At 45.3% G+C, this 23,692-nt stretch overlaps 1 protein-coding gene and 1 long non-coding RNA gene across 10 annotated transcripts in view; both read right to left on the reverse strand.

The window, feature by feature from the left end:
- Positions 1-23,692, reverse strand: part of LOC311131426 (bifunctional heparan sulfate N-deacetylase/N-sulfotransferase 2-like) — a 176,958-nt gene that overhangs the window by 16,925 nt on the left and 136,341 nt on the right. For 4 of the 9 annotated variants that reach the window (XM_084164402.1, XM_084164406.1, XM_084164407.1 and 1 more), the window contains 5 exons: positions 21,151-21,202; positions 17,324-19,102; positions 11,213-11,300; positions 10,914-11,068; positions 5,816-6,001 (listed from right to left, as the gene is read on the reverse strand). In XM_084164402.1, coding sequence (XP_084020528.1) covers positions 5,816-6,001; positions 10,914-11,068; positions 11,213-11,300; positions 17,324-18,352 — 1,458 coding nt within the window. In that variant the 5' untranslated portion in view covers positions 18,353-19,102; positions 21,151-21,202. Of the gene's footprint in view, positions 1-5,815; positions 6,002-10,913; positions 11,069-11,212; positions 11,301-17,323; positions 19,103-19,971; positions 20,172-20,812; positions 20,940-21,150; positions 21,203-23,692 lie in introns of those variants that run through there. The other 5 variants (XM_084164405.1, XM_084164408.1, XM_084164410.1 and 2 more) reach the window with 3 other exon arrangements.
- On the reverse strand, positions 1,301-3,413 carry LOC311131497. Its single transcript, XR_014613429.1, has 3 exons — positions 3,394-3,413; positions 2,657-2,719; positions 1,301-2,503 (listed from the first exon to the last, which is right to left on the reverse strand). It is a non-coding gene; the product is annotated as an uncharacterized lncRNA (long non-coding RNA).

Raw genomic sequence — 23,692 nt, forward strand, 5'->3', positions numbered from 1 at the left:
TTTCATAGCAGCCAGATCATTGTATAATTCCGTCTCGTATCTACGCGCTCTCCTCCTCTCACCTTTTGCCTCGCTTTTGGACTTCAGTGCACAATACATCAGTTGCCTGTCACCAGGCGAAAACATCTTTCCAAGCCAAACCTTCATATCACAACCGCTACACACAGTCTACATCGTTGTGACCATATTAGCTAACGGCAAGTCAACAACATAGCTAATAGAACTAATGCGTTAGTAAACCCACTACAATCATGCAGTACAGTGTACAGTTAGCAAGCAGTTTAGCATTTAAACACCGGCGGGTCCCGGTGGCACAAACCTTACCTTGACTTGGAAGTATTCCAGTGTTGAATAGCCATAGTCAGCTAGGTAACATAGCATCCCTCTCTGTTTGACCTGGGTGTTTGAGTAGTCTAAACTATCTAGCTGCATTCGCTAGCTAAGTAAGTACATTTACTAAATATAGCTAGCTCATTTTGAATACATTAATTTGGGGGAGAAGTGAAGACAGTAGCCTAGCGTTAGAGATTAGTTATACGAAGTAAACATCAACCTACAAACATGTCTGATGACTAAATACTTGCGAGTGATGAAGAAAACTACTGGAGGGGCGCAGATGGTGTCGTCGAACCATATTTATTTCAGCCCGAGTATTGTGATGAAGAATTCAGGCCAATGCAGACTCATGAAGAATGCAGCAGAGAATTTGATTACATGACTCCAACTTATTGATGATGAGGAGCAGCTAGTTTCCTTTCGTGACCACTGGGATTTTGCTGCCGACATCAACTCTGGTGTCCTGGAATTTATTTCCATATCCCAAAAAGAAATTGGAGACACAACCCAGTTCCAGCTGGGCCAAATGGACAGTTATCCAACAAGTAAGTAGCTGAACTTTACTTTATTGAATGATCACTTAACACAAACCTGGACCGTTGTGGGTTTATGTTTTTACATTAGCCAAACACTGTCAAGATATGTTTTCACATTATCACAACGTTTTTGGCATCTGTTATTTGAGTAGGATATAGGAAATATAGGTAATATAGGCCTACACATTGAACTTGAAATAACAGCTAAATCTAAGAACAGCAAAAAATTACCTGTTTTCATATTGTCAAAAATGTTATATGTTATAAGTACATGGCTGCTGCTCCAGATTCTCAAATCCACTTTGCCCTTTGATCTATAATTGTAATTCGATACAGTTCAGACTGGTCCCATACCGCATTGTTTTGGAGTGGGTCCTCCGCGGTGAGACACTGGGTCCAGGAGTCCGGATTCCTCTCCTATCCTGTGTGGTAAATGCCATCTGAGTTAAATATCCATCGCCTTATGGGGTCTACACTGGCTTTCAGGAAGTGAAAGACTCCCAGGACTTGTGAATAGTCAAAGTTACAGGTATGTGATGCTCCCAGCCTGTGATGTGTGTTTTGTGTCAGGTTAGGTACTGTGACTGCAAAAATAAAGAATATCTATGAAAATGGACCAACAAAGCAAGTATTGTTGTTTTTATAATATATTTTTAGTCACAAAAAATGTAATACAAAACATTCAAGCATTGTTTGTTCCCACTAAACTCCCCTAGCATAACTTTATATTACATGCGTGATACATTTTATAATAAAAATACATATTTAAAGTCAATTGGGTTTATGCATTCATTTAAGTTCTTCAAGTACTTGTGGCAGTTGTTCGCTGCCCACATTTTCATTGTTATACAGTGCATTCGGAAAGTATTCAGACCCCTTCCCTTTCACCACATTTTGATACGTTACAGCCTTAATCTAAAATTGATTACATTACATTTTTTCCTCATCAATCTACACAAAATACCCCATAATGACGAAGCGAAAACAGTTCTCTATAAATGTTTGCCAAATACAGGTGTGCCAAGCTTGTAGCGTCATACCCAAGAAGACTCAAGGCTGTAATCGCTGCCAAAGGTGCTTTAACAAAGTACTGAGTAAAGGGTCTGAATACTTATGTGAATGTGATATTTCCGTATTTATTTTTAATACATTTGCAAAAATGTCTAAAAACCTGTTTTTGCTTTGTCATTATGGGGTCTTGTGTGTAGATTGATGAGGGGAAAAAAACAATTTAATCCATTTTAGAATAAGGCTGTAACGTAACAAAATGTGGAAAAGTCAAGGGATCTGAATACTTTCCTAATGCACTGTGTGCCAAATGATTATTGTTATCTGTATTGACAAAGAAAAACTTCCAAGTCAACTGATACCATGTTTACTAACCTGTAAAACTTTTTTGTTATGGCCATAATGCTAAAAGTAATTATGTTGTTAGGATACTCATGACCCCTATCGACAGTGGGGGTTACAAATAAGTAATAAACCACACTATGGGTAATCCTATACCCCAGGTGGTTCCTGGAGCAAGGTATTCCTTGTAACTCTGTGTTGTTGTTGTTTTTATCGCACTGCTTTGCTTTATCTTGGCCAGGTCACAGTTGTAAATGAGAACTTGTTCTTAACTGGCCTACCTGGTTAAATAAAGGTTAAATTAAAAATTGAGAAAATTCCACAAAAGGCTATACAGTTGCCTGAAATGTTGTCATGCAAATAAGCCATGGCTAGCCAATACATCAGACATTGGCAAAAGGTGTGAAAATATTCAGTAGGCAACATCAACTCACATGGGTGCCAGAGGAGCTTGCTGCTTCTTGGTCCTTTGAAGACCAATCTATTGAGGCCTGAACCTGCGAGTGAGATCGGGAAATTGACCTCACAGTTATGTGACACAATGGGAGTTCATGATACATACAATTTTAAACGTGAAAGGTATTGATAGTTGATATAGTATGGGTTATATGTAAAATTATTATTGTTATGTGTATTGACAAAGAAAAACTTAGATCCTAATACACAAGTGTAACGTGATACCATGTTTATAATCTGTAATGCATTTTTCTATGCCCATGGGTCTAAATGTAAATGTATTGTTAGGATTCACATGGCCACTATCGACAGGGGGAGGTGAGGGTTACAAATACACAATAGACCGCACTATATGCAACCAAATAGACCTACCCCATGTATTTCACACAAGGCTATACCGTTGTTAAAAGCATGAAATGTTGTCATGCAGATAAACCATGAATAGCCAACACATCAGACACTGTAGATTATGATTATTTAAAAAAGTGAGTAGACCTGATTCTAAGTAATTAAAATGCAACAACACCTTTCATTTTTATTCTGTCTATTCTGCAATGTAAGATGACACAATTACTGTCTTATCTCCTCAACCCCATGTCATAAAGACAGGGCACATATGCTAACCGGTAGAGTGCCTAGGCTATTTCTACATGATATGGTGCAATAGTTACAACACAATAAGATCAACTCTAACTGCAATGATTAGGCTACATACCTCCACATGCTCGCTTTGACGCTTTCTCTTCTGAAACGCGCCTCTGTATTTTGGCACGGCGCCAGATCCAGTCCATGGGAATACAGAAGGAACAGCTGTGTCTGAGTTTTCTTCAGTGTTTTGTTCCCATCATTTCCGATTGTATATCTCATTCGTAGTCATCGTCGACGAAGTGCTTACTACACACACGTAGGTTTGCAAGATTGGCTGTAGGAATGTTTACTGTTTTTTTAATGCTACTTCTTCTGCATCTCTCTGTATCTTTCAACGGAAAACAGTGACATCTGCCTTCTTCCCAGATTTCCTATATAAAGTGCAGCCAGGGACCGAACACCAGCTTGCTCTTGCTGCCATCTCTTCAGATTTCCATTATTCATTGCTAACTTTAAGGTTCCTTTGATAAGTCTTCCAACTTTTGCGCCAGCTCCTTTGCCCCCGCATAAAACTCGCATCTACGACGTCAAGCCCCAAATAAGGGCATATACAGTACCAGTCAAAAGTTTGGACACACCTACTCATTTCAGGGTTTTTCTTTATTTTTTACTATTTTCTACATTGTAGAATAATAGTTAAGACAGCAAAACTATGAAATAACACATGGAATCATGTAACCAAAAAAGTGTTAAACAAATCCAAATATATTTTATATTTGAGATTCTTCAAAGTAGCCACCCTTGGCCTTGATGACAGCTTTGCACACTCTTGGCATTCTCTCAACCATCTTCGTGAGGTAGTCACCTGGAATGCATTTCAATTAACAGGTGTGCCTTCTTAAAAGTTAATTTGTGGAATTTCTTTCCTTCTTAATGCGTTTGAGCCAATCATTTGTGTTGTGACAAGGTAGGGGAGGTATACAGAAGATAGCCCTATTTGGTAAAATACCAAGTCCATATTATGGCAAGAACAGCTCAAATAAGCAAAGGGAAATTACAGTCCATCATTACTTTAAGACATGAAGGTCTGTCAATCCGGAAAATTTCAAGAACTGTGAACGTTTTTTTCAAGTGAAGTCGCAAAAACCATCAAGCGCTATGATGAAACTGGTTCTCATGAGGACAGCCTCAGGAAAGGAAGACCCAGAGTTACCTCTGCTGCAGAGGATAAGTTCATTAGAGTTAACTGCACCTCAGATTGCAGCCCAAATAAATGCTTCACAGAGTTCAAGTAACAGACATCTCAACATCAACTGTTCAGAGGAGACTGCGTGAATCAGGCCTTCATGACACTAGACCGGTAAAAATCTGTCCTTTGGTCTGATGAGTCCAAATTTGACATTTTTGGTTCCAACCGCTGTGTCTTTGTGAGATGCAGAGTAGGTGAACGGATGATCTTCGCATGTGTGGTTCCCACTATGAAGCATGGAGGAGGTGGTGTGATGGTGCTTTGCTGGTGACAGTGTCAGTGATTTATTTAGAATTCAAGGCACACTTAACCAGCATGGCTACCACAGCATTCTGCAGCGATACGCCCTCCCATCTGGTTTGCGCTTAGTGGGACTATCATTTGTTTTTCAACAGGACAATGACCCAAAACACACCTCCAGGCTGCGTAAGGGCTATTTGACCAAGAAGGAGAGTGATGGAGTGCTGCATCAGATGACCTGGCCTCCACAATCCCCCGACCTCAACCCAATTGAGATGGTTTGGGATGAGTTGGACCGCAGAATGAAGGAAAAGCAGCCAACAAGTGCTCAGCATATGTGGGAACTCCTTCAAGATTGTTGGAAAAGCATTCCTCATGAAGCTGGTTGAGAGAATGCCAAGAGTGTGCAAAGCTGTCATCAAGGCAAAGGGTGGCTACTTTGAAGAATCAAAAATATAAAATATATTTTGATTTGTTTAACACTTTTTTGGTTACTACATGATTCCATATGTGTTATTTCATAGTTTTGATGTCTTCACTATTATTTTACATTGTTGAAAATAGTACAAATAAAGAAAAACCCTTGAATGAGTAGGTGTGTCCAAACTTTTGACTGGTACTGTATGTCACAGAGTTTGCCCCACGAGAGCGCACATGCAGTTGTTGCCCATCTCCGCTGTTGTTGCTGTCGGCCACATAAAATAATTATTTAAAATAATCTCAATCATTTTAGGTGGAAAAGTACACATTTCCTGACTCAAAACCAATGGTACTTTTGATAAAAATAGCTAATTCGGCCATATACCTTCAATAAAACAAATAATTTTCTCAATCACTTGTTGACTAACAACATAGCAGAGCTAGCAGTGCACAAAGATACGTCACGAGTCACGTGACACGCTTTTGTAGCTTTCCAGTTCTAGACCACAGGGAGAGAGAGGGAGAAGGAAAACTCAACCAAAGTAGTTTCAAGGTATGGAATCACTTGGGGAATTTGGAATTTTAGGTAAACTTCTCCTTTAATAAACTGATTGACTGCCATGACTGACAGTAGACTGACCTGGATGCCACTGTGGATGAATCCCCTGCGGTAGCGGGCTGGTCTGAGGTGGGGATACTCCTCTGTGCTGGTCACCTTGATGCCCCACACTGACTTCCAGGCCTCGTACAGCTGGCTGTGGACGGGGTAGACCCCCGAGTGGTGGGGGGCCACAGCATAGCCCATGTCTGTAGGAATCCCATGCTCCTGGAGGGGAAGAGGGGGTTGGGGTGGTGGGGATAGATAGAGAGAAAGATGGATGTCAGAAGTATCAGGGACAGGAAAGGACACCCAGAACAAATTGCAATAACAAACGTGATGAAATTGCCATTTTAATGAACCATGAATGAGTCACCGTCTGCTTCAAAACAAAAACACGCAGCAGAAAGAATTATGTGCAACTTCTCCACTGGAGGGCAACATAGCCCTGCTCGGTCTACACATCACTCTACACTGTAAAAAAGGCAACAGTCAGGAAGCTCAGCAGGAGCTTAAATCCTTTAGAGCAGGGCTCTCCAACCGTGTTCCTGGAGAGCTACCGTCCTGTAGGTTTTCATTCCAACCCTAATCTAGCACACCTGATTCTAATAATTAGCTGGTTGATAAGATGAATCAGGTTATATACAACTGGGGTTGGAGCAAAAACCTACAGGAGGGTAGATCTCCCGGAACAAGGTTGGAGAGCTTTATAGACTAACACGAATGCATCAAACTGAATGTATAGTGTGGTACCGTGGCACTGTGCCCCTCGCTGGCAGAGTGCTGGGAATGCTTAAAGCTAGAATCCACAGTTGCTACATAAATATTTTACTTATAAATTGATCAATGATACCCATTGATTCTTGAAGAATATACAGTTGAAGTTGGAAGTTTACATACACTTTGGTTGGAGTCATTAAAACTTGTTTTTCAACCACTCCACAAATTTCTTGTTAACAAACTATAGTTTTGGCAAGTCGGTTAGGACATCTACTTTGTGCATGACACGTAATTTTTCCAACAATTGTTTACAGACAGATTATTTCACTTATAATTCACTGTATCACAATTCCAGTGGGTCAGAAGTTTACATACACTAAGTTGACTGTGCCTTTAAACAGCTTGGAAAATTCCAGAAAATGATGTCATGGCTTTAGAAGCTTCTGATAGGCTAATTTGAGTCAATTGGAGGTGGACCTGTGGATGTATTTCAAGGACTACCTTCAAACTCAGTGCGTCTTTGCTTGACATCATGGGAAAATCAAAAGAAATCAGCCAAGACCTCAAATGTCAGGTTCATCCTTGGGAGCAATTTCCAAGCGCCTGAAGGTACCACGTTCATCTGTACAAACAATAGTACGCAAGTATAAACACCATGGGACCACGCAGCCGTCATACCGCTCAGGAAGGAGACGCGTTCTGTCTCCTAGAGATTTTTTTATTTATTTATTTCACCTTTATTTAACCAGGTAAGCCAGTTGAGAACAGGTTCTCATTTACAACTGCGACCTGGCCAAGATAAAGTAGTGCAATAAAAACAACACAGAGTTACATATGGGGTAAAAAAAAACAAAGTCAGAAATACAACAGAAAATATATATACAGTGTGTGCAAATGTAGCAAGTTATGGAGGTAAGGCAATAAATAGGCTATAGTGCAGAATAATTACAATAGTATTAACACTGGAATGCTAGATGTGCAAGAGATTATGTGCAAATAGAGATACTGGGGTGCAAAATAGCAAAATAAATAACAATATAGGGATGAGGTAGTTGGGTGGGCTAATTTCAGATGGGCTGTGTACAGGTGCAGTGATCGGTAAGGTGCTCTGACAACTGATGCTTAAAGTTATTGAGGGAGATAAGAGTCTCCAGCTTCAGAGATTTTTGCAATTCGTTCCAGTCATTGGCAGCAGAGAACTGGAAGGAATGGCGGCCAAAGGAGGTGTTGGCTTTGGGAATGACCAGTGAGATATACCTGCTGGAGCGCAGACTACGGGTGGGTGCTGCTATGGTGACCAATGAGCTAAGATAAGGCGGGGATTTGCCTAGCAGTGATTTATAGATGGCCTGGAGCCAGTGGGTTTGACGACGAACATGTAGTGAGGACCAGCCAACAAGAGCGTACAGGTCACAGTGGTGGGTAGTGTATGGGGCTTTGGAGACAAAACGGATGGCACTGTGATAGACTACATCCAATTTGCTGAGTAGAGTGTTGGAGGCTATTTTGTAAATGACATCGCCGAAGTCAAGGATCGGTAGGATAGTCAGTTTTACGAGGGCATGTTTGGCAGCATGAGTGAAGGAGGCTTTGTTGCGAAATAGGAAGCCGATTCTAGATTTAACTTTGGATTGGAGATTCTTTATGTGAGTCTGGAAGTTGAGTTTACAGTCTAACCAGACACCTAGATATTTGTAGTTGTCCACATACTCTAGGTCAGACCCGTCGAGAGTGGTGATTCTAGTCGGGTGGGCGGGTGCTAGCAGCGTTCGATTGAAAAGCATGCATTTAGTTTTACTAGTGTTTAAGAGCAGTTGAAGGCTACTGAAGGATTGTTGTATGGCATTGAAGCTCGTTTGGAGGTTTGTTAACACAGTGTCCAATGAAGGGCCAGATGTATACAAAATGGTGTCGTCTGCGTAGAGGTGGATCTGAGAGTCACCTCTCAGATGAACTCAATCCCAGAACAACAGCAAAGGACCTTGTGAAGATGCTGGAGGAAACCGGTATAAAACTCTATATCCACAGTAAAACGAGTCCTATATCGACATAACCTGAAATGCCGCTCAGCAAGGAAGAAGCCACTACTCCAAAACCGCCATATAAAAGCCAGACTACGGTTTGCACATGGGGACAAAGATCGTACTTTTTTGAGAAATGTCCTCTGGTCTGATGAAACAAAAATATAACTGTTTGGCCATAATGACCATTGTTATGTTTGGAGGAAAAAGGGGGTATCTTGCAAGCTGAAGAACACCATCCCAACCGTGAAGCACGGGGGTGGCAGCATCATGCTGTGGGGGTGCTTTGCTGCAGGAGGGACTGGTGCACTTCACAAAATAGATGGCATCATGAGGAAGGAAAATTATGTGGATATATTGAAGCAACATCTCAAGACATCAGTCAGGAAGTTATAGCTTGGTCCCAAATTGGTCTTCCAAATGGACAATGACCCCAAGCATACTTCCAAAGTTGTGGCAAAATGTGTTTAGGACAACAAAGTCAAGGTATTGGAGTGGCCATAACAAAGCCCTGACCTCAATCCTATAGAAAATATGTGGGCAGAACTGAAAAAGCATGTGCGAGCAAGGAGGCCTACAAACCTGACTCAGTTACACCAGCTCTGTCAGGAGGAATGGGCCAAAATTCACCCAACTTATTGTGGGAAGCTTGTGGAAGGCTACCTGAAACATTTGACCCAAGTTAATCAATTTAAAGGCAATGCTACCAAATACTAATTGAGTGTATGTCTCCTGAGTGGCGCAGTGGTCTAAGGCACTGCATCGCAGTGTTAACTGTGCCACTAGAGATCCTGGTTCGAATCCAGGCTCTGTCGCAGCCGGCCGCGACCGGGAGACTCATGGGCGGCGCACAATTGGCCCAGCGTCGTCCAGGGTAGGGGAGGGAATGGCCGGCAGGGATGTAGCTCAGTTGATAGAGCATGGCGTTTGCAACGCCAGGGTTGTGGGTTTGATTCCCACGGGGGGCCAGTATAAAAAAAAGATGTATTCACTAACTGTAAGTCGCTCTGGATAAGAGCGTCTGCTAAATGACTAAAATGTAAATGTAAACTTCTGACCCACTGGGAATGTGATGAAAGAAATAAAAGCTGAAATAAATCATTCTCTCTACTATTATTCTGACATTTCACATTCTTAAAATAAAGTGGTGATCCTAGCTGACCTAAAACAGGGAATTTTTACTAGGATTAAATGTCAGGAATTTTGAAAAACTGAGTTTAAATGCATTTGGCTAAGGTGTATGTAAACTTCCGACTTCAACTGTAACTTATAAATGCCTCATGAGCTTAGTTCAACTGCTGTACCCCATCAGAACCCAGAATATAAGCTTGCTTGACACAACGTTAATGTATACAAACACTGTAGAATTTGGTTTGACATTCAATATCCCTTTGGGGCTAGTTGGGGACCATCAGTAAATTACACAATGTACATGGGACAATATTAACAAATTAAAATTTGTATGACTTAAAAACCTCAAAACGACTATAAATTGTAGAAATTCATATACAAATATTGAAAGCATTTAATGAAACAACTAAAAGATGTGCAACATTAAATTATTGTCACATTTAGATTGTGTCATTTATTTACGGTCCCTAACTAGCCCAACAGAGTATCCAAAGTCAAACCAACTTTGCCACAGTCGCACACCGGCCGGCTGAAGCCAATTGGCGAAAGAAGTTGGCTAGCTTGCTCATTGAGGCTCATTAAGCCGTGATGAAGGACCCTCTACCCTCTCTCTCCCCCCTGACCACTCAGAGACACGGTCCATCACTGTCAGCCAGCAAGGACAGCTGTATGGCAGCAGGGATTACTGAAAGGGGATAGTGCTGCTGGTCAGTATTCACCTCACACACACACCCACTGACACCGTCTGCTCCCTGGGCCCAGGCCCCTGACTCCCAATGCCACTCACTACATCAACACACAAAGCTGCCTTGGGGGCAGCATGCTTCTCACTACATCAACTACACCAACAAGGCAGCATTTGGGGCATCTTTAGCACTAATATCTGCGAGCCATGTTACTGCACATTAAGGAAGGGTCTTATTTGACTTTTATTTGGCAGTTGGCCAAGTCCCCAGACTCTAACACACAAGCTGAAGCACAAGGATATTGGATAGTAGATATTATATATATATATATAGTGTACAACAGGAAGTACATCAGTGGTTTATTCATTGTGCATATGAAATGCCAATGTAATTGCTAACAAGAAATAATCCACAACGGCCAGCATCCAGGAATCCAATTACCACTCACCATTTGGATCAACAAGGCCATAACTACATGCCTAACCACAATGCGCTGAGGATAAGCATACTGTATACACGTCATCTTACCAGAGAGAGCTATAGTATGATTAGGATGCTTGATATCCACGGACGCCCACTCACCTGGGCAAACAGCATGTTGAGCCTCATTTGCTCAGCCAGCACGCTGACGTTGTGGAACAGGTGGGGCTGCATGTGACTCCACATGTGGGGGAACCACCAGAACTCCTTCCTGTGTCTTAGCAGCATGTCATCTCCCCAGTCCTCCTCGTCTGTGCCTGGGGGAGCAGAGGGGAGGGAGGAGAGGAGAGGGGAGGGAAGGAAATGAGAGTTTCTCAATGACACTATCCTACTCAGAATCTACAGTGAAACACTCTCTAGTACAGGGTATGTTTAGTTTTTTCACTTCGAGATGCCCTCACCCGTGTGATAGAACTTTCCAGAGAAGCCGAGGTTGAAGGTGAAATTGGGGACCAGCGTTCGCAGCTTGTTTTGAATTTTGAGCAAGGCCTGCAAATGAGGACATGACAGCTTAATAGGAATTACATTCACAATTGCAGTTAGCTTTAAAAACGATCATGTTGTTGACAAACAAAGGCCCAGTGCAGTCAAAAACATGATTTATCTGTGTTTCATATACATTTCCACACTATGAGGTTGGAACAATACTGTGAAATTCTGAAAGTGATGATAATACCCTTTTAGTGTAAGAGCTGTTTGAAAAGACTGCCTGAAATGTTTGCCTGTTTTGGTGGGATGGAGTTTGGCCTGCCCGGTGAGACCAATAAGAAAGAGAGTTCCAAACCTCTCTGCCAATAACAGCTAGTTTTCCATTTTTCCCTACCCCCTCAGACCACTCCCAGACAGTTCTTGCAAAATTCTTTCTTCAGAAATCGCTCTTTGCTAAGAATCTATTTTTATTTCTTTTTGACCACTTTAATTGAAAACAATCACAGTAAGGTACTTAATTGTTACCCAGAAATTATTTGATATTGAGACAAAAAACGGCTGCATTGGACATTTAACCACTAGATTGACTATATAACTCTTGGACATAACAAAATGCAGATGCATCATACAATTCCGAGTGGGAGGACATGGAATAAATCAAATACAAATATCTACTGTGCCCATAAAGGGTGAAAAAATATGCACATGTTGGGGCTATTTTACAGATTGTAATGGGATTGCAAAGCAAAGCCGGAGCTCTGGAGTCCTGTTCAACAAATTCCCCAAACCGTCACACTTTATCAGCTATATCAGATGACTACAGCAGCATCCTCACACAAATCACAGAATGGGGAAAGAGATAGCTGCTCTGCCTCCACATATCAACCCAGAGCTGCAGAGCTATGCACTTTACCGCCACTGTTCAAACCTCTGGGAGAGAGATAGCTGCTGTACCTGATAAGATCCAATCGCTGACTTATTAAAAGGGGTACTGATGTCCTTGAGCATGTGTGCAGTCACTGTTTGTTTTCCTTGCAGGTTAGGATGAGTGTGTGTGAGTGTTTGTGCGGTCTGTGTGTGTGTGTGTGGCAATATGATCCATGTCTCAGTATTGGCTGCCTGACAGAGAGATAAGTCTCTCCACAGACATATCAAGAGAATTCATGTCTGATGACAAGCGGTGATCAGTAACTAAAGAGCAGTATCTGCTATCTTCTCTGTCTCCTCCAACACCACAGCAACTGCTCATCTTTCGAAAGGCCTTCAGTGTTACTGAGAAGAACATGGGGGACTGAGAGAGGCTAAACTAAACAGGGGGATGAGGTATGGGGCATTGTCCTGTGGTCACACAGACAGAACTTGGTGCCAACCTTGTAAAGACGAGTAGGGGTAAGGAGAGCTGGGGTAGGCAGAAAGGCAGACGGACAGAATGAGGGTGGGGTATAAGGGTTGGTCAGGGGGCACTTGTCAGTCAGTCTCCACGGCAACTGATCTCCACCCTCTGTGTGCTCTTCTATTTATTCTTCAATTGCCTTATCAAATGAGGAGACAGCTATGCCTACAGATCATTGACCTCAATATGCTTGAATTGGTCTTTAGAAAAATCTAAAGACATTGTGAATTCCCCAGGCTGCCTTAAAAACCTCACCCTGCAGTGATGATCTGACTTAAGCCTCTGGGCATTGGCTGACCCTACCTTAGACTGTCAACAGGACTCCCACCTGGCCTGCATAACAGGAGGAGGATGAAAGGGGACATGGCCAAGGACAAACATCAGCAGCTGCCATTTACCATATTGGCAGAGATATAGAAATGCCTGTTTGAGATGCTAAGGTGAGAGAGTACCCATCCAACCAGAGTGAATATGGCAGCAATCCAAGGGCACTATATGTAAACTCAACCATCTAAAGCAAATAGAATATCGCTGACGTTACGTCGAAGGAGTCAACCATATCAAACGCACCATGAAAAAGTGAACAGGGGTATGCGTGTGTGTGGAAATTAGTTTTAGTGTTTAGGAGTCAGCGCAGTGCTGAGGCTGCACCCCAAGAGTGAGAATAGACAAGATTAGTGGTCCATTAAGGCGTCAGCATGCTTCAGTTCGGCTGGCAGCTAGCCGAAGTCGGCTAGGCGAACTGAACAAGTGTGCTCGCATACACCTTTAAAAGACATTCTCTTGAAAAACGAGAAAAAGCGGCAGTAGAACTGTTTGTCCATTTTGAGACGCCGTAGCCAGTATACACTTCCTCACAATAGTCAGAATGAATCTAAGATAACTCAAGAAATCTGTCATAAATGTGGACGTTTTTGCAGAGGAGATTTTAGTCGCGCAATTTCACATATAACTAGTTTGGTGCAGTATTTCTAAATAAAAAAATGTGAATGAAAACGAGTCGTCTCTCGTTGAATGACAACAAAGACTTTACTGAAGAATCCCTACTGTTGACCAATCACCGACAAAGGGGCGTAGATGTCGGCTACCGATTTCAGCTTGCCTCAAGAAAATGTCCAAAACGTCACCATAATATATGCACAATCTCTTCCGAACTATTTCGGCTGGGAAGCATGTGGACTCCTTTAGCCATGCCTTGTTTGTGCCCTGCTCCTCGTCTCACAACTGCTTGAGGTGATTAAAGCTGCTTTGTTGAACAGGAGGCCAGGTGGTAGTGGTAGGAAGGCAACACAGCAGTAATTAAAATATAGTCTGCATGGCAACAACCACAACGTTTTTACACCATGTCGGGGCAGGCGGAAGAAACCTGACCAAAACCAATGAGATTATCAACCCAATCTTAGGGAAAGTAACTGGTTTTTAAAATGCCATCTAGAAAACTGCTTTGGAAAACATCAAATGTTAATAGGATCAACATGGTTGGATCAACTCTCGAGTGGCGCAGTGGTCTAAGGCACTGCATCACAGTGCTAGCTGTGCCACTAGAGATCCTGGTTCGAATCCAGGCTCTGTCGTAGCCGGCCACGACCGGGAGACCCATGGGGCGGCGCACAATTGGCCCAGCGTCGTCCAGGGTAGGGGAGGGAATGGCCGGCAGGGATGTAGCTCAGTTGGTAGAGCATGGCGTTTGCAATGCCAGGGTTGTGGGTTCGATTCCCACGGGGGGCCAGTATGAAAATAAATAAATGTATGCACTCACTAACTGTAAGTCGCTCTGGATAAGAGTGTCTGCTAAATGACTTTACATTTAAAAAAATAATAATGGTTGGTAGCAATGAACTACATGTGAGTAACATGGTCCCTGAGGAGCCATACATGTTTAACATGCATTTTACACCCACTTGATGTGATTTAACTACAAATGACAATAGCTTAATACAGCACAAAATACACTATATATATATAATATAAAATATAATAATAATATGCCATTTAGCAGACGCTTTTATCCAAAGCGACTTACAGTCATGCGTGCATACATTTTTTTTTTTTGTGTATGGGTGGTCCCGGGGATCGAACCCACTACCTTGGCGTTACAAGCGCCGTGCTCTACCAGCTGAGCTACAGAGGACCACATATACACACAAGAGTATGTGGATTCGGCAATTTGAGTGGATTCGGCATGTGTATAAAATCGAGCACACAGCCATGCAATCTCCATAGACACACATTGGCAGTAGAATGGCCTTACTGAAGAGCTCAGTGACTTTCAACGTGGCACCATCATAGGATGCCACCTTTCCAACAAGTCATTCCGTCAAATTTCTGCCCTACTAGAGCTGTCCCATGAAGTGCTGTTATTGTGAAGTGGAAATGTCTAGGAGCAACAACGGCTCAGCAGAGAAGTGGTAGGCCACACAAGCTCACAGAACGGGACTGCCGAGTGCTGAAGCACGTAAAAACCGTCTGTCCTCGGTTGTAACACTCACTACCGAGTTCCAAACTGCCTCTGGAAGCAACGTCAGCACAAGAACTGTTCGTTGGGAGCTTCATGAAATAGGTTTCCATGGCCGAGCAGCCGCACACAAGCCTAAAATCACCATGCGCAATGCCAAGTGTCGGCTGGAGTGGTGTAAAGCTTGCCACCATTGGACTCTGGCGCAGTGGAAACTCGCCCTCTGGAGTGATGAATCATGCTTCACCATCTGGCAATCCGACGGACGAATCTGAGTTTGGTGGATGCCAGGAGAACGCTACCTGCCCCAATGCATAGTGACAACTGTAAAGTTTGGTGGAGGAGGAATAATGGTCTGGGGCTGTTTTCATGGTTCGGGCTAGGCCCCTTAGTTCCAGTGAAGGGAAATCTTAACGCTACAGCATACAATGACATTCTAGACAATTCTGTGCTTCCAACTTTGTGGCAACAGTTTGGGGAAGGCCCTTTCCTGTTTCAACATGACAATGCCCCAAAGCGAGGTCCATACAGAAATGGTTTGTCGAGATCATTGTGGAAGAACTTGACTGGCCTGTACAGAGCCCTGACCTCAACCCCTTTGAACACCTTTGGGATTAATTGGAATGCCGACTGCGAGCCAGGCCTAATCACCCAACATCAGTGCCCGACCTCACTAATTATCTTGTGTTCCAACATCTAGTGGAAAGCCTTCCCAGAAGAGTGGAGGCTGTTATAGCAGCAAAGGGGGGGGTACCAACTCCATATTAATGCTAATCATTTTGGAATGATATGTTCGACAAGCAGGTGTCCACATACCTTTGGTCATGTAGTGTAACTGTCCGGATCAATATACTGTGGTGGAAACGTTATTTGGAAAGTCAGCACATACATTTCAGCATCTTTAACATATTAGAAAGTAGTAAGTGGTTCCATTGACTTGATGCTCGAGAGACCAAGTTGGCCAATTCCTTTCAGAGAGGACCACTTCTGTTCAGAGATTGAGGTGAGCAAAGTCAATGGGCCATTCTTCCGACTATACTCCCTTGGCTGTTCTATCCTGCGCTCCACAATTAATCCATTTATACCCGTAATGTAATGTTGTTTTCGCCGTTTAGCGATGGCCTCAAGACCATGCATGTACCTGACTCGGCTGCCTAAGACGTAAATGGTCTATTACTTATACAATTTCCACAGGAGCAATTAAGCAGAAATGTCTAATCGGTGGTGTGATAACTAAACACTGCGGCGGTGCCAACAGTACATTTCTCCTTCCTACCTTATTTATGCAACTGCCTGGTACCAACCTTGTCAGGTTGAGTTGATGACAGGCTCATTAACTCGTGGTTGGCCTGCACCTCCCCCTGCCACCCCCCTCCCACTCGTGGGGAAGGAGACACACTGAGTGAGCAGGTCCCTTTTTGCTGAAGCGACAAGTTTGCCCCCTTGTACCATCCCCCATCACTCTCTAAACTGCATTCCTGTTATCAATGCTAAAGCCTAATTAATACTCCTATTATTTCCCATTAATTGTGTTAATTTAGTTTGATGCATTTGGCAGAGTGGCTCTCCAGGCAACGTGGCTCGCTTTTCTGCATTGCAAACTGCTGACATGGGTTAAATGTGTTCAACAGCTATATAGAGCGGTGAGAAAACCCATTAAGAGAGCTGTAATGTACTGGAGACTCTCACACATCTGTTTTTGTCACTTCAAATAAGGTTTTGTTTAAGACTGGAAAAGGCTTAACGTCGTCCAGTGGTGGTTTTCTCAAAGTGAAGTGAACACATGTAAATCAGGCCTATTAGACACAGTAGCATGCTAACAACCAGATAAAATACTTAAGAGACTAATGGCAGAAGAGAGAGATCCTGTTGCGATTCATCCTAATAAATGCTAGCCTTTATTAGGCCTTGCCTTAGAAGCAAGTCACACCTTATGGAGAATCGCATTGGAAATCAATATCTTCAACCCTGTGTCCCATGGTGCAAGGGGTAGGAAAGAAGCACTTCCTTAAAATCATCAAAGGATGCTTTAACAGAAACATATATACTAGTTAAGGTAACAGACTGACATAATGTTCCTTTTTGGAATATTCTGTGTTTCTGCATAATTAATAATACATCTTTACACAATATTAATTACCACTGACAGTGAACCTAGGCAAATGAATTGAGCCTCACATACATGCCTACTGTGAGAGGGAGTGTGTGAGAGAAAAAAAGACAGAGTGAACCCACCTCTACGTCGGTCACCTTCATGCGGGTGCCCTCCTTGCCCACGAATATGTCATCCACGTCCACCAGCAGGTGGCGATCCAGCGAGAGGCAGAGCCGCTTGCCCGTCAGGTAGGCGATGGCGTCCACAAACACCAGCTTGTGCAGCCAGTAGGACAGGTTGTTTCCAAACAGGACTCTCTGGATGCCGTCGTGGAGCCCCAGGTCCTGGACCACAGTGGCGTGCATAGCCCTGAGCGGCCCCAGGTGGGCCAGAGTGTCAGAGGACTTGGTACCGGCCAGGAGGACAGGCTCGTAGGTGGAGTGGTTGGATTGGAACACGGTCCAGTCGTCCCCGGGCAGGGGGCCCTGCTCCACTTCATTAGGTCTGGTGATGTAGAGCAGTGGGGCGTTGGGGTTGATGCGGTAGTCCCTCAGGCCCAGGTGGGAGTGCAGGAAGAGAGGGAAGCCCTTGAGCTGGGCGCTGAGCAGCGAGTTCTCGTTGGCCTTGAAGAAGCCGATGATGCCTACACTGTACTCCACGCAGTACTTGTCCAGCAGGTCACGGTTCCAGGCATCCAGGTTGACGTACTTCAGCAAGTTCTCGTAGATAACGAGGGCGTAGCGGCCACGGTTGCGCTCCGTCAGCGTGGGCATGTCTCCCTTCCCCGGGGCGATCTCAGTGCGGTAGCGGAAGCGGCTGGACTCCAGGATGGCCACGATCTCCTGGCCCAGCTGAGAGTAGATGCTCTCCACAAAAACCAGCACCACCGGGTCCGTACGAGAGTTGTCCATGGCCTTCACCTGGCGCAGTCGACCCGAGCGAGGCAGGAAGAGGGGCGCCCGTTGCCCCCCTCCCCCTCCCACAGCCACCGGCACCCCCCCGCAGTCACTGAAGGGCAGCGGGGGGGCCTCCTTGATCTTGGGGCTGTTGCTGACGTAGTAGGCCAGGAAGGCCATGGAGAGGAGGCAGAAGACGATGAGCACAAGGATGAGGCGATGGAGCTCCAGTTGCCTGACGCCCCGCACCAGCTTCCACAGGCTGGCCACCATGACCGCAGCACAACAGGGCAGGCGCAGAGCAGAAGGCAGCGCCGGGGACGAACAGCACCGGGGCACAGCAGTGGGCAGGGACACAAGAGGAGGAAGAGGAGGAGGGGGAGGGTTGAGCAGCAGACACTGGCACCAAGCTGTGCTGAGGAATAGCCATTTACACTAGGTCAGCATGGCCCCCATAGCCCATGACTCTCCGTCTGTGGCCCTGCTCGTCTCTCCACCTCTCTGGATGCAGGACGCGCTGCCTGACTGGCTGGCTGCTCTGACTCAGTCTGCGCTGGACTTAGGGCTCCCTCTACCTCTGCACTCTCCTCCCTCTCTCTCTCACTCGTTTTCTTTCTCTGGCTCCCAGGCTCGCCCGTCCTCAGCTCTCAGCTCTGCTACCTAAGAGGATTGGGTTTCTCTCTCTGTGTGTTCCTCACACACACCTCCTCCGCTCCCCTCCTCTCCTCTCGGCGGATCAGCAGTTCTCTCCTCTCTCCTTTCTCCGTTACTGAACACCACACCACTCCATTGTACACACGTAAACACGACCGTTATCAGGAGATGCTGGTTGTATCTCGACCCTATCGTGGGTGTGTGGCTCCTGCTCTCAGGTTGTGTGTGTGCGTGGCTGCACTGCTGTGCATGTGCGTTGGGTTCACCAGCTTCTCGGCTGGGGGTTGGCGGGGCTGGGGCTCAGCCCTGAGCACTGCCCCCTGTGGAGGCTCAACCTGCTCATCTTGGGGGCGGCAGAGGGGAACAAGCCTGAATGAGATGCAGAAAGAGAGAAAGGGAGGGAGAGAGTAGGGTTAGTGCACGTCAGATCACACCATGTTCTCATATCCAAAATGTGTCCTCAGGATAATGTCTTTCTCATGACAACGCAAAACAGAAATAGAAGGAAAAGTGGTGAAGCAGGGCAAACAAAGACAGCAATTCAATTAAAAGTACAAATAATAAATGTTAACTTGACATTGATATACAATAATAATTTGTTTGCACTTTGAAAAACTGCTCAGCTAACAGCATCATAAATCAAAGGCAGCTGTAAAACCTTGAGGGTGAAACGTCCTGTCGGACTTTGAGTTGTTCCCTGTGGGTACACAACGTCTTTGTGCCGACAGTGGCCCAAAACCCTACGTCTTCAGAGAACGAGTCGGAACACAACCATGAGGCAGGGTCAGCTGACTGATCATCTGATTTTATGATGCTTCCATATGGCTTAAAGATTGCAGCCTTATGGTTTTTCCATCAGGTCCCCTCCCCCAACTCAAAACCAGGCCCTGTGTCATGAGCACTTTTTCTCATGGATCCCAAAATAGCCACGCCAGAACCTCCCCGCACTCTCTTCCTCCACAAAGATAGCGTTACAGGTGTGAAAGGAAAACTCTGACCTTAAACGTGAATGTTTATATGGCTGTGTGGGTGGGTGGCTGGGGGTGTTCACAATCTCAAATGTGGGCCAATGCTGCAGAGCACAAGATTTTGTTTACGATTGCAGCCAGTCACACACAGACACAGGCAGGGAGCACAGTGGTAGCTCCGGAGGGAGGGGTCAGGGAACTCAATGCCGTGAGAGCCGCTCACTGTCAGTGCGTTAGTAAACTGGGAAATATCTCCAGAACAACACCTGCCTTACATGGGAGCCACTGGAGAATTAAGGCATTCCACCTGCAGTGGGCTGGGTTGATTCCACTGAGCCCTATGGGACCGGACCAGGTCACGAGACTAGCTCACGTAAATCCATACAGCAGCAGTGAAACAGTGTCTCAGTCCCTGTAGACTGGCTGGATCATTCATCACTGTGGGGAAACTGGAGGAGGCCAACATGGTGCTACAGTGCAAATACAAATATGTGGTTAACTGCAAAGAGAAAAACAAGCAGCCCATATCAGTTCGTTATAAAAAAACAGACACATCGAGTCCGAAGCCAAGACAGACGCTCACAGCCCTGCATTATAAACAGGATGCTGCAATCTATCAAAGTTTCCCTGACATGATCAATGTCAACCACCACGCTACATTCCCTGGGCAAGCACTTAAAGGATCATTTTTCCCTCAGAAGTACTAACTAAGCCTCTGCTTTAACAAAGGCACCTTGACCGAGAGAAACAGAGACGGAGTAAAACACAGAGGGAGAAGAACACACAGACAGAGAGAGAGATCCAGAATGGACAATGAGGAGTGACAAAGAAAAAGATAAGCAAGAACTTTAGGAAGGAGAGAGAAAGATCCTGACCGAGACCCTCTGACCATGATGTAACAAGAGGAGCCCTTATGGTGCTTCCGCTCTGAAACCCCCCACAACCCCCAACCCTCTACCCCCCACACAGAACCTCTGAAAGACGTGGCGCCCTGGAGCGGACCTCCCTCCCTCAACGCAGACCCAATCCATCACCCTCAGTGTGAACGGGGGGAACGGAGCGCATCCTGAAACAGGAACCTGCTCTATTCTTAGCCTGAGAACAGCCTCACCTCGCTGACCACTTCCACTCCAACAGGGGGGCTGCAGGGAGACAAATCACAACAACACAGGATACTCCTCCCACAGGGACACAGAGGCTGGGTGGATGGGTGAGGAGGAGGCACAGGGTTGGGCGGGCTAATGAAGGAAAGATGGGTCAGTGTCACCTTGTCCTCTGAAGTTAAGTTTTGTTACTACTGCTCTCTGTAGAGAAGTGGTGGTCATACCTGGAAAAGTTTCATAACAACTAGGCTAAGGCTCTGACTGAGACTGGGGGGGTAAACAGAGGTATATAACAGGTGGTAGGTTTGAGGTGGTGTTAATATAGGAGGAAGCAGAGAGGTCTCACCTGAAAACTGGTGTGTGTGTCTAATCTGACGAGGTCGGTCAGGCAGGGAGACCTGTGAGGGAGAGAGAGAAAGAGAATATGTGAATGCAGTGCTGAGATTTTCCCATCTAAAGAGTGGATGTTCAGTGCATCTTCTATTTACATAGAGCCCAGTCATCCTCCCAGCCACACAGACTAGCCTTTGGGTAAGAGAGAGAAAAACAGAAAGAGACCGAGCGTTTGACCCTGAACACAACCCTGAGTCCCACAGGGCTACCAGTGAATCTGACAGATTTTACAGCTGACATTTAAGACAGAAACCGGCCCCAAAAGCAGGGCCAGGACGGTTTAGCCCAACGATGTGGGGGAGAGGAGATAGGGAGTCAGCTGGTCACTGACCATTTCACACCAAGGCCGAACTGATTCATTGAGCTTCCTGCTCCTCTCCTCCTTGTATAATAGTTTATAGAGGCCGCTCCTCTCCAGCTGCCTCCTGTCAGTAGTCAGTAGTAGTGGCCCTGGGGCTATCGCCCTGAGCAGCTTATATAAAGCCTAAATGCTGGGGCTGCTGAGTATTGGAGGAGAAGGCTTGAACCACATTAGGCCCTCCTCCTCACCCCGGGCTAGTCTGGCTCACACTTGGGAGGGAGGACTAAACTACAGAGAGAAGGAGAGACTCCGACTACTAATCCCACAGACCCCCACCCCAGACCCCCACCCTGCTGCAGACTGGATCAGCGACACACACAGGGCTGTAGGTGGGAGCTGGGGAGGTATGTGGGGGGTTCTCGCTCAAAGGTGTGTGCATGTGTGTGTGTGAAAGAGATATAAAGTGCGCAAGACAGTATATTGGGCATCAAAAACAAACAATTGAACAAGCTCATCCTGAAGGAGCGCCGATCTGGAACATCAAGAATGGCATGCAGATAAAGAGTGGAAATGAGGGGACTGACGACCTCTATCACAGGACCAGATGGGTTCCTGGGTTGGAAAGTCCCTGATAACACTTCAATCACACAGAGCATTACATACCAAACGAGCCATATGCCGGACAGATGCCCTGTTATTAATTTGTTCGTTTTAAATTATTTACGTATTTTCTTTACTCTATACTCTGAAGAGTGCAGCCATGTGTTTTTAGATGAGGAGAGATAACACAGGGAAGCAGAGGGCAAAGGGAATGACAGATCTGACGATAACAGAGGTTATTAGATGTAGAGAGGGTTTAAGAATGCTGCAAGATTGTATAATAACGAATAGGGCTCCAGCTTACGCAAGCACACACACCATTGATTGACAACCCCAGCTGTGTTGTTCAGCGATGGCAGTCCTACACCTGGGTCTGCTCTTACGAGCGTCTCTATTAAGGACCAGCATGCATCCTGTCCACACTACTCGACTGGCCCCTGACCTGAGGCTACGGTATACCAGAGGGCCTGGTGGGAGACTGCTGTTTCTACTGATGCCTCACATTCCACCCACATTCTACAGCTCCATCCAGGCAAGCTGATGAGGAGTTGACCTAAGACACAGGTCTAGGATCAGATTACCCTACCCCAATCATATCTTTAACCATTAGGGGGGAAACGCAATACTTACATCATTGTCTAGTGGCAAAAAACTTCATCCTACAATGTCAGTACATGCAATGTACTGACTATCATCCCACCAGCAGGGGGAGATAGGCCCACAGTAACACAGTGACTGGGCTCCTTTGAAGGCAACAGGAGAGAGGGGCAGGGGATTGTTGCTGTGGCCCCAGGGGTGGCTTATTTATTCACCCACAGGTGTGCTGCCTCATGGTCAGTCTAACCTATGACTTATCCATCCAACACTTACAAAGAGCCTGACTGGAGGGTAGAGAAAGAAGCTCTGATAAATGGGGTCAGAAAAGCGAAGCCTCAAACTGCATTATGTGAGGGCCAATGGCAAGACTGAGTGCAATAGACTTAAAACGTTGCTCTTGGAGATCCAGGTTTGACAATTAAATACTTTAAGTGGAGGTTACCATTCATTTTTATCTCCATCCTAAATAACGCATAGGGTCCATAGATTAGGGTACATGGCTGGCCTGAATTGGATCGAATTAATTGAGAGAAACTGTATATGAGTGTGTAATTCACCCAGCTTGAAGGATGGATCCAGAAGCCTGTTGCGTTGATCAGATGCGTGTCCATCTACTGGAATATCAAGAGGGGCGAGAACCACTGTGTTTTCTCTCTGAACCAAAAAGCAGACGGAACAAAGGGAAGAAAGGAAAACATGAAGTCCTCCCCCTCTTCAACCCTCCTCCGTTCGGACCCCGGGGTCACGCACCCAAAAACCCAATCAGAGGAATGCTGACCATCAAATTCTGGGAGGCAATGCCCTCCCTCCCTCCCTCCCTCTCTCCATCCATCCATCCATCCATCCCCCCAAGGGGTTCCAACAGAACAGCACACCCGGTAGACTGTGAGCAGCGCTGACACCCAACATGAAACAAGCAGGCAGGAGAGTCTGTTGTATTTCTCTGCACGTTTGTTCCTTGTTGTTGAGTGAACTTGGAACAAGGTTGTTCAGCAAA

The sequence above is a fragment of the Coregonus lavaretus genome (genome assembly GCF_964263955.1).
Source record: "Coregonus lavaretus genome assembly, chromosome: 1".
Lineage (NCBI taxonomy): Eukaryota > Metazoa > Chordata > Actinopteri > Salmoniformes > Salmonidae > Coregonus > Coregonus lavaretus.